This window comes from Salmo salar, chromosome ssa23, assembly GCF_905237065.1.
Source record: "Salmo salar chromosome ssa23, Ssal_v3.1, whole genome shotgun sequence".
NCBI lineage: Eukaryota > Metazoa > Chordata > Actinopteri > Salmoniformes > Salmonidae > Salmo > Salmo salar.
In genome coordinates this window covers 8,111,653-8,128,128 of record NC_059464.1, presented here as the reverse complement: position 1 = coordinate 8,128,128, position 16,476 = coordinate 8,111,653, and the positions used below count along the sequence as shown (strand labels likewise).

At 44.8% G+C, this 16,476-nt stretch overlaps 2 protein-coding genes across 6 annotated transcripts in view; one reads left to right on the top strand and one right to left on the bottom strand.

Moving 5' to 3' along the window:
- Window positions 1-1,096: 1,096 nt before the first annotated feature.
- On the top strand, window positions 1,097-11,300 carry LOC106584021 (transmembrane protein 125). 2 transcript variants are annotated; one of them, XM_014168784.2, is made up of 3 exons: window positions 1,097-1,668; window positions 6,056-7,348; window positions 8,578-11,300. In XM_014168784.2, the coding sequence occupies exon 3, from the start codon at window positions 8,885-8,887 to the stop codon at window positions 9,563-9,565; it is 681 nt and encodes a 226-aa protein (XP_014024259.1). In that variant the 5' UTR covers window positions 1,097-1,668; window positions 6,056-7,348; window positions 8,578-8,884; the 3' UTR covers window positions 9,566-11,300. The 2 variants fall into 2 exon arrangements, with proteins under 2 accessions (XP_014024259.1, XP_014024260.1); XM_014168785.2 differs by lacking the exon at window positions 6,056-7,348.
- A 1,059-nt stretch (window positions 11,301-12,359) lies between these two features.
- LOC106584019 (AP-1 complex subunit mu-1) overlaps window positions 12,360-16,476 on the bottom strand; it is a 45,505-nt gene continuing 41,388 nt past the window's right edge. For all 4 annotated transcript variants that reach the window (XM_014168777.2, XM_045706461.1, XM_045706462.1 and 1 more), the window contains exons 13-15: window positions 14,968-15,093; window positions 14,741-14,816; window positions 12,360-13,765 (exon numbers count right to left, since the gene is read on the bottom strand). In XM_014168777.2, coding sequence (XP_014024252.1) covers window positions 13,743-13,765; window positions 14,741-14,816; window positions 14,968-15,093 — 225 coding nt within the window. In that variant the 3' untranslated portion in view covers window positions 12,360-13,742. The remainder of the gene's footprint in view (window positions 13,766-14,740; window positions 14,817-14,967; window positions 15,094-16,476) is intronic.

Below are 16,476 nucleotides of genomic sequence, written 5' to 3'. Positions count from 1 at the left end.
GAACAATTGACATTGTTGGGTATTGTTCATCAAAAACAGATTAAATATTTTATAGGCTTGTCAGTAGCCTTTTTGTGTTTTGATTGATGCATGTGGTGTGCATATTTAACAGGTCTGCTCGGTGAAAGGGTATTCCTGTTGACGTTAACATAAAAACCAACACATAACCACCCCTACAGATTCCCCTCCACGGCCAACCTACCTTCCCTCCAAACCAACATATACCCACCACCACCACCCTACAGACCTCCCTCCAGCACCAAGCTATCCTCCCTCTAAACCAACACATAACCACCCCTACAGATTCCCCTCCACCGCCAACCTACCTTCCCTCCAAACCAACATATACCCACCACCACCACCACCCTACAGACCTCCCTCCAGCACCATGCTATCCTCCCTCTAAACCAACACATAACTACCCCTACAGACACCCCTCCACCACCAATCTACCTTCCCTCCAAACGAAAACATTCCCACCATCACCCCCACTACAGACCCCCCTCCCCTGCCAAGCTACCCTCCCTCCAAACCAATACATAAACACCACCACCACCCTCTCTCCAAACCAGTACATAACCTCCTCACCACCACCAATCACCCAACACACAGACCCATGCAGTATAAGACCTCCACATCATAATAAACTGAATATAAAGAATAATTTGACATATTGAAAGTGCAGAAGTAATAATGAATAAAAAAAATGTAGGCAGCTTGGAAATAAAAAGTACAATAATTAATATTTGAGTTTTTATATAATTGTATTTCTTTTTTTATGAGATGGGCCCATTGGAATATCCAAAAGTGAATGGAAGCTGTTCTTGTCAGGGTGGATCAAATCAATAAGTCATTGTGTCTGACTGGAGATGATTAATGTTTTATGACGAACGATTCATTAACAAGACCAATTGACATTGTTGTTTATTGTTCATCCAAAACAGTCTACACCATATTGATTCAATATTTTATAGGCTTGTCAGTATCCTATTTGGGTTTTGATTGATGCATGTGGTGTGCATATTTAACGGGTCTGCTCGGTGAAAGGGTGTTCCTTCTTATTACAACCATAATAATGGGATATGGCAAAAACGATATGCCTGTCATTCTCTGGCCCTGAAAAAGTATTGGGAAAATCCTATTTTGTCTGTTTGCTCCGTGCTATCTCAACCGTACACACCCCCCAACATGAGATGTGTTTATAATTCCAGGCTAGAGCGCGGGCTTTCCCCGTGGGACGTCGGCGAAAGGTCGCGCGCTGCACTGTAGCCCAAGTAGGATAACTGCATACGTGGAGTGTGTCTGAAAGTGTAGCCCGATCCGCTCTCGCCTCCCAACCCGCGTCGCTGCGGCGTCTTGTGACCAGACCTGCAATAGGGATAGTCCGCTCGACCTGAGCACTGTTCCGGGAGCGAGAGGCACACACTTCCATCACCCTCAGTGGCTCCACACCGCAGAAAGGTAGTCTAGTCAGAGTTGTGCGTTGATTATCGAGACGAGACTGTTTCAAACTGTTTCTGCACGCACCAGATTAGCCGCGGCATATGGTTGGGAATTGGAAATACCTCCCGGCGCCCGAGCGCAGATCTGTGTGTGGAGCGGTTCCGTTTCACGCCACTGAGAAACGGGGATTAAGAGCGACAGGGAACGTGTGAGCAGCACGGACAGGTAAATAACGTACTGAATATAAATGCCAGACAGACAGTGAATGAATCGCACAGTCGTTTTGATCAAATCAAGTCAAATTACCAAAAGCACACTGTAACTTTCTGTTATAATATTAATCGATCCACCTCTTTTTAGTTCCTTTCTGGGCTACTTAATTGAAGTAGGTAGTCAGACCACTGCATAGACTAGCCTATTTCCCATTTTAAATATCCAGTTAATTAATAGAGGTGAAAGGAGTTCATCATATGACAGTGTCATATAGCTTTATGACAGCCTTAGGAAATGTGTTACTGTATGTTAATTGAAATGTCTACCATGTCACCATTCTCATGAGACAATCATCACAGAGTAGGCTACATTGGAGATGTAGCTCACTGCAGTTGCAACACATTGAATTCAAATAACCCGATGTATTTTCTGAAAGACTCCAAGCCTTTTTTCCCTGAAAGTTATCTCCCATGAAAATACATTGTTGCTCATAATTGAGGTATTCTTCACATTTTTTTTAAGTGGGAAATTGGTCACTTGCTTGGTCCACCCCCTCAAAGGTATTTCTAAAACTTTCATCGTGGTTATGAGCTGTTTGACATACGTTTTAATTATTAGTACATTAACAAATAGTGTGAGCAGACCAGTGACCTTACGATACATTTTTTTACAGTCATGAGTTAAAAAAAAAACATTATCCTGTCCATTCTTCAGTCAACATATGATGCAAATAATTTAGTCTTGTCTGTTTTCAGTCACATTTATGCCATACTGGATTAGCTGAATAAATATGAACCTTTTGTTGACCGACCGAATGGGTGGAACAGGACTGAATTGTCTAGTGTGTTTTGATTTAAGTGAACCAGGAAGTAGCCTATCCTGTAACTTTTTTCTGTCAATATCACATCACACCCTAATCTTTGGACCACAGTGTTAGTGTTGTCCAAACTCTGAACACTGTTATGATGTAACTGTGTCATGGACCATGACTCCACTTTTATATAGGCTACCATACAAAAGCAAAGGTCAATGCATGCTTGTGTATGGCAGGGAGAAACCGAGAGAAGGAGAGAGAGAATAGTAATTGAATGTGTGATGTTTAAGGAGCGTGCGCGTCCATGTACAGTTGAAGTCGGAAGTTTACATACACCTTAGCCAAATACATTTAAACTCAGTTTTTCCCAATTCCTGACATTTAATCCTAGTAAAAAATTCCCTGTCTTAGGTCAGTTAGGATCACCACTTTATTTTAAGAATGTGAAATGTCAGAATAATCATTACAGAGAATGATTTATTTCAGCTTTTATTTCTTTCATCACATTCCCAGTGGGTCAGAAGTTTACATACACTCAATTAGTATTTGCCTTTAAATTGTTTAACTTAGGTCAAACGATTCGGGTAGCCTTCCATAAGCTTCCCACAATAAGTTGGGGGAATTTTGTCCCATTCCTCCTGACAGAGCTGGTGTAACTGCGTCAGGTTTGTAGGCCTCCTTGTACGCACACGCTTTTTCAGTTCTGCCCACAAATCTTCTATGGGATTGAGGTCAGGGCTTTGTTATGGCCACTCCAATACCTTGACTTTGTTGTCCTTAAGCCATTTTTCCACAACTTTGGAAGTATGCTTGGGGTCATTGTCCATTTGGAAGACCCATTTGCGACCAAGCTTTAACTTCCTGACTGATGTCTTGAGATGTTGCTTCAATATATCCACATAATTTTCCTACCTCATGATGCCATCTATTTTGTGAAGTGCACCAGTCCCTCCTGCAGCAAAGCACCCAAACAACATGATGCTGCCACCCCCGTGCTTCACGGTTGGGATGGTGTTCTTCGGCTTACAAGCCGAAGAACATAACAATGGTCATTATGGCCAAACAGTTCTGTATTTGTTTCATCAGACCAGAGGACATTTCTCCAAAAAGTATGATCTTTGTCCCCATGTGCAGTTGCAAACCGTAGTCTGGCTTTTTTATGGGCGGGTTTGGAGCAGTGGTTTCTTCCTTGCTGAGCTGCCTTTCAGGTTATGTCGATATAGGACTCGTTTTACTGTGGATATAGATACTTTTGTACCCATTTCCTCCAGCATCTTCACAAGGTCCTTTGCTGTTGTTCTGGGATTGATTTGCACTTTTCGCACTAGTGTACGTTCATCGCTAGGAGACAGAACGCGTCTCCTTCCTGAGCAGTATGACGGCTGCGTGGTCCCATGGTGTTTATACTTGCAAACTATTGTTTGTACAGATGAACGTGGTACCTTCAGGCGTTTGGAAATTGCTCCTAAGGATGAACCAGACTTTTGGAGGTCTACAATTTTATTTCTGAGGTTTTGGCTTTTTTCTTTTGATTTTCCCATGATGTCAAGCAAAGAGGCACTGAGTTTGAAGGTAGGCCTTGGAATACATCCACAGGTACACCTCCAATTGACTCAAATGATGTCAATTAGCCTATCAGAAGCTTGTAAAGCCATGACATACTTTTCTGGAATTTTCCAAGCTGTTTAAAGGCACAGTCAACTTAGTGTATGTAAACTTCTGACCCACTGGAATTGTGATACAGTGAATTATAAGTGAAATAATCTGTCTGTAAACAATTGTTAGAAAAATTACTTGTGTCATGCACAAAGTAGATGTCCTAACCGACTTGCCAAAACTATAGTTTGTTAACAGGAAATTTGTGGAGTGGTTGAGAAACAAGTTTTAATGACTCCAACCTAAGTGTATGTAAACATCCGACTTCAACTGTATGTGTGTGTGTCACAGATGTACAGTACCAGTTAAACGTTTGGACACACCTACTCATTCCAGGGTTTTTCTTTATTTTTTACTATTTTCTACATTGTAGAATTATAGGGAAGACATCAACACTATGAAATAACACACATGGAATCATGTAGTAACCAGAAAAGTGTTATATTTTATGAGATTCTTTAAAGTAGCCACCCTTTGCCTTGATGACAGATTTGCACACTCTTGGCAATCTCCAGGTTCATGAGGCAATCACCTGGAATGCATTTCAATGAACAGGTGTGCCTTGTTAAAAGTTAATATGTGGAATTTCTTTCCTTCTTAATGCATTTGAGCCAATCCGTTGTACTTTGAAAAATCTCAAATATATTTTGATTTGTTTAACACTTTTTTTTTGTTACTACATGATTCAATATGTGTTATTTAATAGTTTTGACGTCGTCACTATTATTCTACAATGTAGAAAATAGTAAAAATGAAGAAAAACCCTTGAATGAGCAGGTGTGTCCAAACTTTTGACTGGTACTGTGTGTGTATGACACAGATTGTGGTCTACCCTGTGCTGTGTTAGGTAGGTTGCAGCCTGTGAGGATGAGGTTGTAGGTTAGTCTCCTGTTTCCCAGAGCAGGGAGATCTAAATATGCCGAAAGCTGCCTCTAAACCCACAAAGCGACACTGAGATAGAAAAAAAGGAAAAGGTGAACAAAAAAAACAAATAAGTAAACCAGTTTCCTGTCAGCAGAGTGGAGCAAGGCAAGGGAGACAAGACGCGAGTGCATGTTAATTGGTGATTTGATTAGTGGTTTAATATTGCAGCTGTGCTCAGTACAGGCATACTGGGGCCATGGACTCAACGCAGGGAGTTTATCAGGGAGGCCGCTAGGACAAAGCAACGCAGAAAGAGAGAGGAAACAGTCTGCATCCTAGGATAGAAATGCTGTTCAGAACACTTTTCAGAATCGGGTAGGATTATGATGGGGCGTATGGTTACCGTGTGCTTGTGTTCTGTTGTTGTTTCTCCATCCAGTTTTCAGAAGAGCTAGAGCCATGTGTCTGAGACCAGCAGGCTGGGAAATACCAGTGTTTTCCTCATGTTATATGTTTGTATGAGTCTCTTGACCGTCTCCAATTAAAATAGCATTAAAGCAAATATGGGATGGTGTGACTAAACCTAACTGAACCGAACCTGCCCTCCCAAACCTCGCTACATCTCTCTATATCTCCCTTCCTCTCTCATTGCTGACTGAAGGCATCCTGGGTCTGATGGTCTGATGTCTAAGGAGGACACAGTGACAAGGAGACCGAGACACAGGCAGTGAGTCAGCCCATTGTCCTCTCACTGTGCCTAGCCACAGAGAGGGTCCCCAGGCCCCTGACTGGAAAGTGACAGGAACAGAGACACGGCCTGAATAAAGAACCATTCACAACCTCTCTGTCTCTTTCTCTCACTCCATCTCTCTCTCTCTCTCTCTCCTTCCCTCTCCTTCTCTTTGTGTACTTACTAACCTCGCCCCTCCCGCTCTCCTTCCCTCTCCTTCTCTCTGTGTACTTACTAACCTCTCCCCTCCCTCTCTCATCTCTCCCTCACTCTCTCCCTCAATCCCTCCTTGTCTCTTTTCCCCTCTCTCCACCCACCACGCCACCTCTACCCAGAACATCCCAGCCTCATCCCCAGACGCCTGCCTGCCGCCAGCCCCAAGCAGCACCAGCCTCACAGCCTCCCAGCCCCCATGGCACTTGGCACTGATTCCCACCGCAAGGACAGATGGTGCCAACCCTGACCCCTCTCCTCGCCCGCGGGGGACCACACCGCCACAGAGAGACCACCCATTGACAGGAACAGGAAGAGGAGGGAGCTCCGTCGCCACGGCAACTCCTAGCCCCACATCCTCCCCAAGGGCCTCAGATAAACACATTCACACAGCAGGACCTCGGTGAGGTCCCTGTTTTGTTTGTCGCCGGATAATTTGTGCCTTTGAGATTTCACCACCATCAGACTTTTTCTTTAGGCGTTCCATTCCATGCCTGTTTAGACTGTATGAGAATGTGCTGATGGACCAGGACCAGTGCAGGAGTATGACATTAGTTTGCTGAAAGCCAGTGAAACTTCATCCTGTCTGGTACTTCTCCTCTTTCCCTCCTGGCTGGCCTGGCCTCTCAGGCCTGGATGAATTATTAAACGGACTCTACAGCCAAGCTCAGGCTCAGTGCTGCTGGGAGCTCTATAGGCCTCTTTAAACCCTTGCTGATTGAAGGGATCGGAGTCACAGGTCATAGGTCAAACGACACTGCAAAGAGGAAAGAGGTAGAAGCAGTTTCTGCCGTTTAACTGCAGATCAAAGCAAAACCTCTGCAACTCTCTGGCTCCCTTGGCTCTCATCTCCTCCAGACAGAAGTCAAACAACCACAATTTTGTTTATTCTTTACTGGAAATTATTATTATATTGAACCCATTAATACTTGATCTACAGACTGATGACCATATAATGGCCGACTCCTATAAAAAAATGTAAAAAACAGAACAGCACTTCAACACAAAATTAGACACTAATGGCTTGGTGGGATGAATTCAGCAGGGCCAAATAACAGAGGAGGGAATACGGTGTCCCTAAAGCATAGCAGGTAATTGGAGAAAAGCACAGCTTCTCTGTCGAGCCGACCGACAGACTGACCTTCAGGCTGAAAACTCGGGAACCAAAAAGGCATGAACTAACTGATTTCCAAGGCTTACGGTTATCTCAGGGATTTCATCATCATTATCACAGAGAACATTTGCATCACTGAAATATGCTGCTCTGCACAAAACCACCATCAACGTTGTTAAGGTGCAGACGTTTGGGAGAAGCCATCGTCTGCACCTGTCTGCTAGAAAATACGGAAGAGAGACTACAGTAGAGCACAGGGAGAGAAAACAGAGGAGCAGACGATAACGGTATTTATATTGAGGTCAGTGTAATCTGGGTGATATGATGGAGAGGTCAGCTGTGATAAGAGAGAAGGCAGAAAGGCTTAGCGAGAGGGAGGGAGAGGGAGAGGGAGGGAGGTTGAATGTGTATAGGTGTGTGTGAGTGACTGCATGCGAGAGAGAGAGAGATGTGTAGGTGTGTGAGGTGTAGGTGTGCGAGTATTGTTTTTGTCCAGCTCATATGCTACCTCAATTACTGCCTTCTATTCCTGTTCTGTCAGTGGCATCAGATCCAAACCTGCTGGGATTTAATTAGTGACTCAACAACACTCTCACACACTGTACACCTCTCTCCCACACACTGCACACCACGTTCTCACACAGTGCGCGCACACACACACACACACGCACACTGTGTACACACATCCACCTCACAGTTATGAACTGAAACCACTTCGAACATTGGGAGTCCAATAAACACAATGCACTCTGTGTAATTAAGTATCCCTTCACTTCACACCTCATGTGAACGCCTTGTCTCAGTGTGCTAGTCCCTGTGTGTTGGTGATGAGGACTCATCGCACCCCGCTGCCGTTCAGCTTCGACAGACAGGTAGTGTTTGTGTAAGCAGGCCTGCCGCTCTGTGCTCGGCTCGCGCCTCGGCTCGCGCTGCTGACTTTGATAGTAAACACGCTGACAGGCTTTTAAAGACGAGTTGTCTGCGGCGTAACCTTGAGAGTCGCTGGGACTACAGGGACAGCTTATTGATAAAGGGATTAATACTTGAGCCCCTTTGTCGTTTGCGCCGCTATCTTAGAAACTTCACCCCCCGGGGGAATAAACAAGAGGTTGCTCACAACACGGAGGACGAGAGCTGGGTTACTACACATAGGTACAGGGTGCTGGCCTGCATGCACAGGAGGAGTGAACCGTAAAGATGACAGGCCATGGTATGAGAGAGAGAGATGCGAAATAGAAAGTGTGTGTGTGTGTGTGTGTGTTGTTTATTCGATTAGCCTCCGATAGTGGTCTCACCTGATTGCCTCTGTACAAATTTGCAGAGGGAGAATGAGGGGGTTTCAGGTTGCCATTTCAGCAGTATGGTTTCAGTCAGTCCAAACACCTCTCTCTGCAGGCTACCTCTGTTTATATGGCAGGAGCTCTACTGTTTACAGCTGCTGTAAAGATGGCATATGCCGCAGTGTGTATGTGCGTGTGTGCGTGCATGTCAGCAGGTGGCTCTTATCTTCCCTGTCTCTCCTCTCCCCAGGTATCTATCAGGATCCATCCTGGTCCCGTAGCTCTGAGGGTTCAGTGACGGGCTGTCCTCTCAGGCTGCAGTGGATTACACGAGGGACCCTGTGATCCACAAATAATACCTGTAATCCAGTGAGAAGGAACTGTGATCCGGAGAGAGGCCCAGTGATCGATCCACTAAGGGCTGCTGTGATTCACTGAGGACTGAGACTTTCAGAGAGAAGGAACTATGACCCAGCACTGAGCGTACCAGTGGTCCAGGTTGTGTCCTGCTAGTGTTCTGCTGTGGTGAGCGTGGACGTCAGGCTGGGAGAATCAGGATGCCAGAGCTGGAGGACTTCCCCCCGATGCGGGGCGACCAGCCGGCTGGTCCTGACCCGGTCCAGATCCAGCGCAGCATACTGGACGAGCAGGTAGAGCTGTGGTGGTTCCGCGACCCGGCCAAGTCTCTGCTGTGCTACGCCGTCGCCGTCCTACTCATCCTGGGCTGCGGCCTGGGGGGCATACTCCTCCTCTCCACCACAACCAGCTTCTCTAGTGACTGGCGCATGGGAGCGGGCATGGCTCTGTGTCTCTTAGCCCTGGCCGTCCTCCTCAAGCAGCTTCTGAGCTCCGCCGTGCAGGACATGAACTGCGTCCGCAGCCGGAGGCGGATCGATATGCTGAAGAGCGGAGGGCTGTCGGATCTGTTAGTGGTTCTCATCACGGGGCTGTGTCTGGTGGTCTGTGGGGCCGTGCTGCTGAAGCTGGCACTAGGACACCACATGCCCAAGCCTGGCGTAGCCCTTAATGACATGTTCATCTCTGGGGTGGTGTTGTTAGCTGGAGGGGGGTCAGCGGTGGTGGGGGTGGGAGTGTACACGGGGGTGCTGTTCCTGTTGGAGAGGACGTGGCCGGGACAGAGGTTCAGGGATAGGGCCATGGGGGTGTTCACTATCTCTGGACGACACATGGACCAGGGTAGGAGGGAGACCACCTCTAGCTTGGCTAACCTCATCTGACCTGACCACCAGAGACATGGCATGGGACAGGTAGCCCAAAACAGCAGATGACCGCAACACTCATATGGCCCAGATCTTATCCATATGTGGGCACTGGGGAGGGTTGGAGCTTATTGGTCAGCTCTGGCTTGAGGTATGTGGGCTTGTAATTGCTGGGCCCCATTTGGTGTGAACGTGGGCCACATCCACCTTGCTGTCTGGGAGGGACCAATGGACATCACATGTGAAAAAGGCTTTTGAGCAAAGTGGCCGCCTTTGAGCAACTAAGTATCAATTCAATTTTGCAGGTCCATGAATTGCATTATGGGATAGAGAGCTGTGTCGACACAACACGTTCTATTTGAATGATTCAAGCATGGGCCATTCTTGGATAATTACTTTTATGAGATGGAACCCCAGCAGAGCACTACTCTATAATGTGAAATAAACAGAATGACAGTGACACAGACACTGGTCCCGGACACAGAACAAAAATGAAGATTCATAATGGGTCTAATGTAACAGCATCATCCACTACAAAAGCAGTTGGTGAAAAAGCTGCTGGAAGGAAGAATCATATCATAGATGAATGTAAACAGACTACTGTACTGTGGGAAGTGATTTCCTGATAAATGTCACATTTTGTCACCTTTTTATGTCACAGGTTTACAGCTGGGTTGGGTAGTCAAAGGCCTTGCAACTCTACAAAGAATCTGAGGAGAATGCCATTGTCGCCTGGTTGAATGGTACAATATGGTTTAATTGAACAAAGCATCTGTGTGTGTGTGTGTGTGTGTGTGTGTGTGTGTGTGTGTGTGTGTGTGTCTGGCCCTCACAACTCCTTATCAGGCAGTGCATGTGAGCTGCCTGTCGCTCAGAGACAATAGGGGTCACTGAGGCGGCCATAGTTGTTGTACCGACGGCCGGCCAGGCCAATGGACAATGGGCAGGCTGTGGATCGTAAGGGGTTGGCATCGCCCAGTACGGCTTTCCCTTACCACCCTCTACACACACACACACACACACACACACACACACACACACACACACACACACACACACACACACACACACACACACACACACACACAGCAGCGGCAGTGACTGTGGCTGTAATCCCTCATTGACAAGGGACTGTTCTCTGACCTGAAGTCTCTCTCTGTCTGTGCTGTGCAATGCTATGCAGGACATGCTGTTTGGGTGGTGGTACCAAGTAGGTTTGTGCATTCATGACAGAGAGTGTGAGAGACGACAGCCATGAAACAGTGATGGGAGAGGAAGCGAGAAAGAGAAAACAGCACAATATAGCGACACGAGAGAAACCAGACGAGAAAGAGAAAGAGAGACAGAGCTAAACCCTCAGGTGCAGTCCACCTTATAGGCCATAGGGGGCCCATACTCACAAACTTGTGCTTAAACTATCTGCTAGCTTTTCTCATAGGCAAACCTGGCACAATTGGCCATCTGGCTACCATGAGTCATTTGTAGGGTGAACAAAAATATAAACGCAACATGTAAAGTGAAATAAAAATAAAAGATCCCCAAAATGTTCCATATGCACAGAAAGCTTATTTCTCTCAAAGTTTGTGCACAAATTTGTTTACATCCCTGTTAGTGACCATTTCCCCAGGTGAGGCATATCAAGAAGCTGTTTAATTAGCATGATAATTACACAGGTGCACCTTGTGCTGGGGACAATAAAAGGCCACTCTAAAATGTGCAGTTTTGTCACACAACACAATGCCACGGATGTCTCAAGTTGAGGGACTGTGAAATTGGCATGCTGACTGTAGGAATATCCACCAGAGAAGTTGCCAGAGAATTTAATGTTAATTTCTCTACCATAAGCCGCATCCAACGTCATTTTAGAGAATATGGCAGTACGTCCAACTGGCCTTACAACCGCAGACCACGTGTAACCACACCAGCCCAGGACCTCCACATCCAGCTTCTTCACTAGTGGGATCGTCTGAGACCAGCCACCCGGACAGCTGATGGGTTTGCACAACCGAAGAATTTCTGCACAAACTGTCAGAAAATGTCTCAGGGAAGCTCATCTGCATGCTCATTGTCCTCACCAGGGTCTTGACCTGACTGCAGTTCAGCATTGTAACCAACTTCAGTGGGCAAATGTTCACCTTCGATGGCCACTGGCACGCTGGAGAAGTGTGCTCTTCTCGGATGAATCCCGGTTTCAACTGTACTGGGCAGATGTCATACAGCGTATGTGGCGTCGTGTGGGCGATTGGTTTGCTGTCAACATCTGGATACCATGTCTGAAGGAAGTTGCTATTTAGCGTTTGCACAATTGCTAACGAGATTTGGCGCAACGACAAAGTCTAGCTGTTCCTGTAAACTTCTGGTCATTGTGCTAAGCTAGTTAGCATTTTCTCGCAAAACTACCTCTAACTTCATACTGGACACAGATACATAAAAATGGTATCCACAACTTCATCTGACCCTGGGAAAGTAGATAATGGGCTTCATTACCAAAATCGCGAACTACCCCTTTAAGGACGCTTTTATGAAAAAGTGTTGGATCACGTCGAACTACGTCAACAATTTCAGTTGGCTGATACGGAATTTGTTACCGGACATTATCATGCTGTTCAGCTGGTCATACTTAGCATAGTGGCTAATTGTGCCTGGTTTGCCTATGAGAAAAGCTAATTCCGAGACATTTTAAACCAAAGGACTAAACCTCGGTTTAAGCAAAAGTTTGTGAGTATGGACCCAGGGGGTTCAGCTCGTCTGTCCCCATCTTTCATTTGATAAAATACAAATCTCACTGATATAGATGAAAATAACTAGAAGAGAAGGTACAAAGTCATTTATTTATGTATACATCCCATTGTATCCCATTGACTTACATACGGTTAATAAATAAGATATTGAGAGATTGAAAAACACATGTACTAATCATTAAAACCCCACTGGAGAGAATATCTGAAAGAAAATCTTCATATTTGTTCTGTTCCTCAAACAACTATTTTACAAGGAAAGTGTAATATGGGATTTCATACAGTAGGCCTACACACCGCAAACTCATGCACATAACAAATTGACTCTAGCGTCTAGTCTGGGCTGAACCTTTCAACTCTATTCCTCTGGCAGAGACCCAAGGCTGAAATGAGGGGTTGGTGCCCAACAGACTACAGTAACTATACCAACCAACACCTGCTTTGGAAAAGTTGGGTGGTTTATTTTTTATGGAGAAAAATAAATAAATATAAAAACACTAATTTTAACACATTTTGGCATACAATAGCCAGGCAAGGTCTTGTTCATACTGATCCACCTGTATTTCTGGAGGTTTATTTCTTTCTTTTGTGTATTTTCCTCAAGTTATCTGTACCGCCAGATAGACAAAACTACTTCCTTGTCAGTAAACCTAAAAGAAAAATAATTCCTTCAGTCTTTTCCATATAGTTGTAAACTGAGTGCAATACAAAGATGGCGACCGATGGCAATATTGTTTATTTTGTATTTTTTAGTAATCATTGATCTGACCAGCTCGGTGTTCATTTCATGAGACTGAATGCTGTTACAGAACTGACCCTAGATAACATCAACTGATAACCACACCCACCAGATACAAGTTTATATCAGTGCTGTATAAAAGCCACGTTTCAATGTTCACAGACTTTCAACCATGTCTCACACCTTGAATTCTTACGGTAAATAAAATACACTATGCCTTGAGAATAAACAAACTATACAATTTTTACAACAAGACCAATAGAAAAACCCTACATTCATTACTCTATAAACTGAGAAAACATGTCTCCAGATGCTGTAAAACTTTGTCAAAGGTGACACATCAGTCGACTTCTGAAGGGAGACTATGGGAAGGTCTCAATTGCATACCCCTCGCGTCGTCTCTCCTCGTCTCCTTCTCAAAACCCATTGGAGGAGATGGTCAGAGGGGTGGGACCTCTGGCTTTCTCATCCAATGGGTTTTGAGAAGGAGACGAGGAGAGAGGACGCAAGGGGTATGCAATTGAGATCGCCACAGAGTCTTTTGGGTACTCAATGTGTGCAGATCAGGGGCATGATGGCTGCCTGGTCCTTTTGGAGAATGGTGAAAATTGTTACCCTTTCCTTGTCCTCTGCTGTCCCTCACTCCCAGGGAGCCAGAGCCAGAGAGAGAGAAAGGGGGAGGGAGTGAAGATCCATTCGTCTGGCAGCAGGCTTGTCCTTAGTTTGTCCGAAGTTGGTAATCTGCCAAAAGAGGGAGATGTAACGGTAATACATTAACACTGTTCTACGCATCATCACTTTGCCCCTGTACTGTGGCGATCACATTAACGTTCAAATTAGCGCTGTTAGCATCTAAACCCACAAAACTGGGGCTCGGCGTGACTGTGGCTTCTGCCGAGTCCCCGACAACCGGATGTTCAGGTTTTCAGGGGGAAATGAAAAGAGAGCCTTTGACATGACTTCCGCTTTTGGATGTGAACAAGGCGACACATCTTAACTCCTCCACATTTACTGGATTGGTTGAACAGTCAGAATAGAACCTCCCCTTACATTTAAAAAAAATTAATAATAATCTCGTCAAGACCAGTATGTAGGGGATCTAGTTTCATGCGTTTGCTACGTTAGGTTAGAGTGACAGTGATCACATTGGGGTCAGTGGAGCATTTATAAATGGCATTACAATAACCGCTTAGAACTCGCTTATGAATAAGTCAACACTGCCAGTGTAAGGTATCTGTGGTGCGCCTCTCGCTCTCTCTTTATCCCCCTCTCTATCTATCTCTTTATCTTTTCTCTCTCTCTCTCTACATCTCTCTCTCTCTCTACATCTCTTTCTCTCTCTCTCTATTTCTCTACATCTCTCTCTTTCTCTCTCTACATCTCTCTCTCTCTACATCTCTCTCTCTCTACACATCTCTTTCTCTCTCTCTCTATTTCTCTACATCTCTCTCTTTCTCTCTACATCTCTCTCTCTATTTCTCTACCTCTGCTGATTACAGTGGAAAGGTGATAGTCACCTTGGCATGCAGAGCCAAGTGACATGGAGAACCTAATGGCACCAAGGCATAATTCAGATCCCCCATGCCCCAGCTTTATAAGGAGGGAGGTAATTGATATGAAAGCTGGGTTCACTACTGGGCCGTATTGTGCTGAGACAAGGAGTGTGTGTGCGTGTGTGTGTGTGTGTGTGTGTGTGTGTGTGTGTGTGTGTCTCACCTCCACTCTGTGTTATGTAGCGTACCCATGGTAACGCCTGATAGCCGCTCTTCTCAATGATCTTAAGATAGCGTACCTGAGGAGGAGCAAAGAACAGTTACAAAAACAACAGACACACACCACACATAGTCTGCTCCTTCCAACCTGTATGCATTATTCAATGAAACTCATGTGTGGTTCTACGAGGGTTCACTGTTAACAGAGATAAATGGGTTCTGTTAACTTACCTGGATACCAGATACAGTGAAATAGGGGATCTCAAAGTTGACAGTGATGGGCCTCTTCCCCTCCAACTCATCACTCTCCACACTAGGCAGCCCAAAGTGAGCCCTCATCATGTACTCCTTGCCTCCCTACACAAAACACACACTTTCATTGGGAAATCTGTGGCATTTCTCTTCTGTAGGGTTCTTTGTAACATACCTGATCTTAACAAAACAAAACTAGCTAGACTACGCATTCCTATACTTGTAAAAGTCTCCTCACACCTGTGCTGGTGTAGGATACATCAGCAGTTCACAGGACTGCCTTGTCCCATCAAGGTAAAGTAAACAACTACAGAGGTGACTTGAATGTCGTTGGTCCCACATTAAACCCATTCCCCTACCACACACACACACACACACATCACTATAACACCACTACACAGTTATTAAAACTGTCCATGCGGCTCTGTTGTTTTTCAAAGCCAGGAAGGATGTGGGTTTACAGCAGCAGAGAGAGCTGACAGTCATGCTGAATGTAATGTTAATAGCCAGGCCATGGGGTTGAGTGCAGTATCCTTATCGGTCTTTATCAATATGAAGTGTTAGGGCGTTTATATTTCCTCTAAAGCCGTTATCAGTCATTACTTGGCTAACCTCCCCTGGGTTCGTCTGGTGGCAGTGTAAAAACATGTTATCTATAAATGTGCTGCTTCCTGTGAGAATACTGTATGTACTGCCTGCCCAGAGAATGGTAGGACAAGACTCTATTTTTACTACTTAGTTACCATTCAGTCGATAATTACACACAGGGTTGTTCCACCTCAAAAAGCTCACGAAAGAAAATAATGTTAGTGTTCCTGCAACATTATTTTGTTGAAATATAATTTGATCTCTGAGAAATGAAGTTAATTGATTGCATCCAAACTGGCCATTTTAATTTATAGGATTCATATAATATTTAATAGATATAGATTTGGACAAAACGTTTTTGACTAACAATGAGTTGGACATAAGGAATAAGGTCAATAGCCCCCCACGGACACCCTACACCCTACGTCAATCCCACCCCAACAACGAGTAGATAGTATCAGTTCACTGTGTCTGACAGTAGTACGGAGCTGCGGCTCTGAGTATTGTTTCTTCATCCTATGTGATGTATTCCCAGTGAAATTTGTGACGTTTTTTTTTTTAAATCCTCTTTTTATTGAAGTTGTTAGGTTTATGTCCCATCCTAAATTCTGTTATTACCAGAATGTTAAAGGGATAGTTCACCCAATTTACAAAATGACATTGGTTTCCTTACACTTTAAGCAGTCTATTGACAAGGTATGAAAGCAACCCATGCTTTGGTTTTGTTGGCCACTGTTTCAAATGCTAACTTTTTAGCATTTGTGGCACAAATCCAATGCAAGTCAATGGTACCTATATCAGTAATTTCACGCTTCATGTTTAAATCATACTAAAGTATCTAAAAAAATAACTCAATGGTGTTACTTATAGATTATTTGGATATGAGGTGTGAAAATGCTA